The following is a 3,479-nucleotide window of genomic DNA, read 5'->3' on the forward strand; positions in this document are numbered from 1 at the left end:
ATTTTCGTGTCTCATCTTTTATTATTTTGACTCGACTTCCGACGCTCGGTTTCGACGCTCTAAGCTCGAATTTCCGACGTCTAAATATTTAATACTCGGTCGACGAATTAATTTCTTCCAAATTAATTCGTCGAGTCAGTTCGTATATTTGCTAGGGTGTGACCCGAAGGCTTCAGTCAAGATTAAGCTGTAATAATAATTATTCATTAATATTAATGATCGGAAGCGGCCTCCATCCAGGAATTCCGATCAGTTGACCTTGCTGAATATATTAGCTTTCTAATAATTTTGAACCCGCTATCAGAATAATACACTTGTTCGAAGGACACTATTCCTTTCATGTCGACTGTCGAGATCTAAATAAGGCAAGTACAAAGGACGACTTCCCTTTACCATACATCGATATTCTGGTGGATAACACAGCAAATCATGCACTTCTCTCGTTCATGGATGGATACACGGGTTATAATCAAATTCTCATGGCAGAAGAAGACATGGAGAAAACAATTTTCATAACACCATAGGGTACTTACTGCTACACGGTAATGCCCTTCGGGTTGAAAAACGCGGGTGCTACTTACCAATAAGCAGCGACTGCCTTGCTCCATGACATGATGCATAAAGAAGTTGAGGTATATGTGGACGATATGATTGTAAAATCAAAAGATCGCCCAGGCCATCGAATAGCCTTGACAAAATTCTTCGAAAGACTAAGAAAATACAACATGAGGTTGAATCCATCCAAGTGTGCTATTAGAGTCACCTCAGGAAAGCTTTAGGGTTATGTCATAAGCTCTAGAGGAATAGAGATAGACCCAACCAAGATCAAGGCAATCATGTCGATGCCACCGCCCAAAACCGAGAAGCAAATTCGAGGATTTATTTGCCGGTTGCAATACATAAGCAGGTTTATATCAAAATTGATAACAATATGTGAACCAATTTTCAAAAAGCTTAAAAAGGATGTACCAGTAATTTGGGATGACGAGTGTTAAAAAGCCTTTGAAAAGAACAAATCCTATCTCGCAAATCCTCCCGTATTAGCACCAGCACTTCCGGGAATACCTCTTAGGTTGTACTTAAAAGTCACCAAAGAGACAATAGGAGCCATGCTAGCGCAAGAAGTAGAAGGCAAAGAAAATGCAATCTACTATCTAAGCAAAAATATGCTCGAGTATGAAGTAATACACCTCTTGAGAAAGTGTGTCTCACATTGGTGTGGGCCACAACCAAGTTAAGACGATACATGCTCGTGCATACAATCTTTGTAGTTTCCCGATTAGATCCACTCAAGTATTTATTCAATAAATCTACACTCAATGGGCGCATATCAAGATGGATAGTCAACTTAGCCCAATTCGATGTAAGGTTCATGCCTCAAAAAGCTATCAAAGGATCTGTGGTTTTGGATTTTTTAGCAGACTTTCTTTTTTTTTCTTTTTTTTTTTTGGAAAGTAAGAAAGTATTATAAATCAGAAATTGTACAAATGTACAAACAATACACCCTGTCAAAACAGGACAACTCCAAACTACACAAGCCTAAAAAGAAAGGCAACCACCCCCCAACTGAGACAAGGGATCCTGATCACCTTCTAGGAAGGGTACCAAGACACACAAGACCCAGAAAAACAAGATTCAGATACCCCAAAACACACAAACCAACATACAGCTCAAGACAACTAGACCCTACTTTTAAGCTGATGGAGCCATCTACAGTCAGCAGTTGTCCAAGTGTGGTTGATAAGCTGCTGCCCTCTAATCACCATCTCCCTTCTAATGACCTTAGCAACAAACTCAGGCCAGAGAACAGCATTATGCCACAAAGCATGATTTCTAGCTATCCAAATATTGTAAACAACAGCAGCCAGGGTAGCAAGAATCAAGTTCTTCTTAATATGGTTCTTACCCTCAGCTTTCCAAAGTTTCCAGGTGTGCAGAATATCAACCTGATCTTTGTCAAACCCTATCCAGTGAGAGACAGCCTTCAACACCTTCCTGCTGAAACTTTAGGAAAAAAAGAGATGACTGCAGTTTTCCACATCATCACCACAGAGCAAGCAATCACTGCTATTACTCACCCCATATTGAAAAAGTTTATCTCTAGTTTTAAGCTTCCCCAGGACAGCAAGCCAAACAAAAAAGGTATGCTTTGGGATATTGAAGTGATTCCAAACCCAATTATGCCATTGAACCTTATCCAGATCACTCTGCAACCAGTGATAACCATCACTAATTTTGAACTTATTATTCAGCCAGCCTTTATATTCAAACCCATGTCTCAACTCATTTTTAAATTTGCATAATAATTTCCAAGCCCACCCAGCATCTTTCTTTGGGATATAATCCCACCAGTAAGCTCCTTTAATGTACACTAAGTGAACCCATTTGACCCATAAAGAATCAGTTTTCTTGGCAATCTTCCAAACATAAGAGCCCAGAGCAGCTTTATTCCACATTCTGCAATCCCTGATACCAAGACCACCTGCCTTCTTAGGTCTGCAACACCAATCCCAAGCAATTGGAGGGGTAGTGGACAGAACAACATTACCACTCCAAAGAAAAGCTCTGCATAATTGGTTAATCCTATCAATGACTGATTTGGGAAGCAAGACACATTGAGCCCAGTAAGTATGCAAACTCATCAGCACTGCATTGATGAGGGTAACCCTAGCTGCATAAGAAAGGTTTCTGCTACTCCAGCAATGAAGTCTGACCAGCATCTTATCAATCAAGCTATCATAGTCCACCATCTTCAAATACTTGGCATTTAAGGGAATCCCTAAATACCTAAAAGGCATGTCACCCTTTACAAAAGCAGATTGGCCCAGAATACTGTCTTGATCAGCTTGCTGAACATTGCCAAAATAGATTGCAGTTTTCTCAATATTAGCTTGTAGACCAGATCTAGCTTCAAAGGTCTTAAGAGCTTTAATAAGGAGCTTTACTGACTCAATATTCCCATAAGAGAATAGCATCAAATCATCAGCTTAAATCAAATGATTTAAGGCAAGCTCCTTACACCTTTGGTGATATTTGAATCTTCTCATCTTCCCAATTTTCTTCAGTAATCTGGATAAGTATTCCATCACAATAACAAATAAAAGAGGAGACATAGGGTCACCTTGTCTAACTCCTTTTTTCCCCTTAAAAAAACCATAAGTACCACCATTAAGCAGAAGAGAGAAAGTAAGAGTAGTAATACACTACATAACCCAAGAGATGAACTGAGTGGGGAACTTTAAAGCAACCATCATTCCCTGGATAAACTCCCAACTTACAGAATCATAAGCCTTCCGAAGATCCACCTTGACAGTACATCTAGGGGGCTTTCTTTTATTATTATAAGCCTTCAGCATATCTTGACAGATAAGAATGTTATCTAGAATAGATCTTCCAGAAACAAAAGCACCTTGACAATCATCAATTAAATCTGGCAATACTTCCTTCAATCTAGAACAGATCATTTTAGAAATGATCTT

The 3,479-nt window shown here is 39.2% G+C and overlaps 1 protein-coding gene across 1 annotated transcript; it reads right to left on the bottom strand.

The window, feature by feature from the left end:
• Positions 1-1,679: 1,679 nt before the first annotated feature.
• LOC145624959 (uncharacterized) lies at positions 1,680-2,975 on the bottom strand. Its single transcript, XM_081678046.1, has 2 exons — positions 2,048-2,975; positions 1,680-1,963 (listed from the first exon to the last, which is right to left on the bottom strand). The coding sequence occupies exons 1-2, from the start codon at positions 2,973-2,975 to the stop codon at positions 1,680-1,682; spliced, it is 1,212 nt and encodes a 403-aa protein (XP_081534172.1).
• Positions 2,976-3,479: the final 504 nt, after the last annotated feature.

This window comes from Chenopodium album, chromosome 3 (genome assembly GCF_948465745.1).
Source record: "Chenopodium album chromosome 3, dcCheAlbu1.1, whole genome shotgun sequence".
In the NCBI taxonomy this organism is placed as follows: Eukaryota; Viridiplantae; Streptophyta; class Magnoliopsida; order Caryophyllales; family Amaranthaceae; genus Chenopodium; species Chenopodium album.

Excerpts from the sequence above, each read along its gene's own strand:
- LOC145624959 (XM_081678046.1), bottom strand. The coding sequence starts at position 2,975 with ATGCTATTCTCTTATGGGAATATTGAGTCAGTAAAGCTCCTTATTAAA. Across the intron at positions 1,964-2,047 it reads CAGTGATTGCTTGCTCTGTG|GGTTTGACAAAGATCAGGTT; the intron begins GTGATGATGTGG and ends CTCACTGGATAG.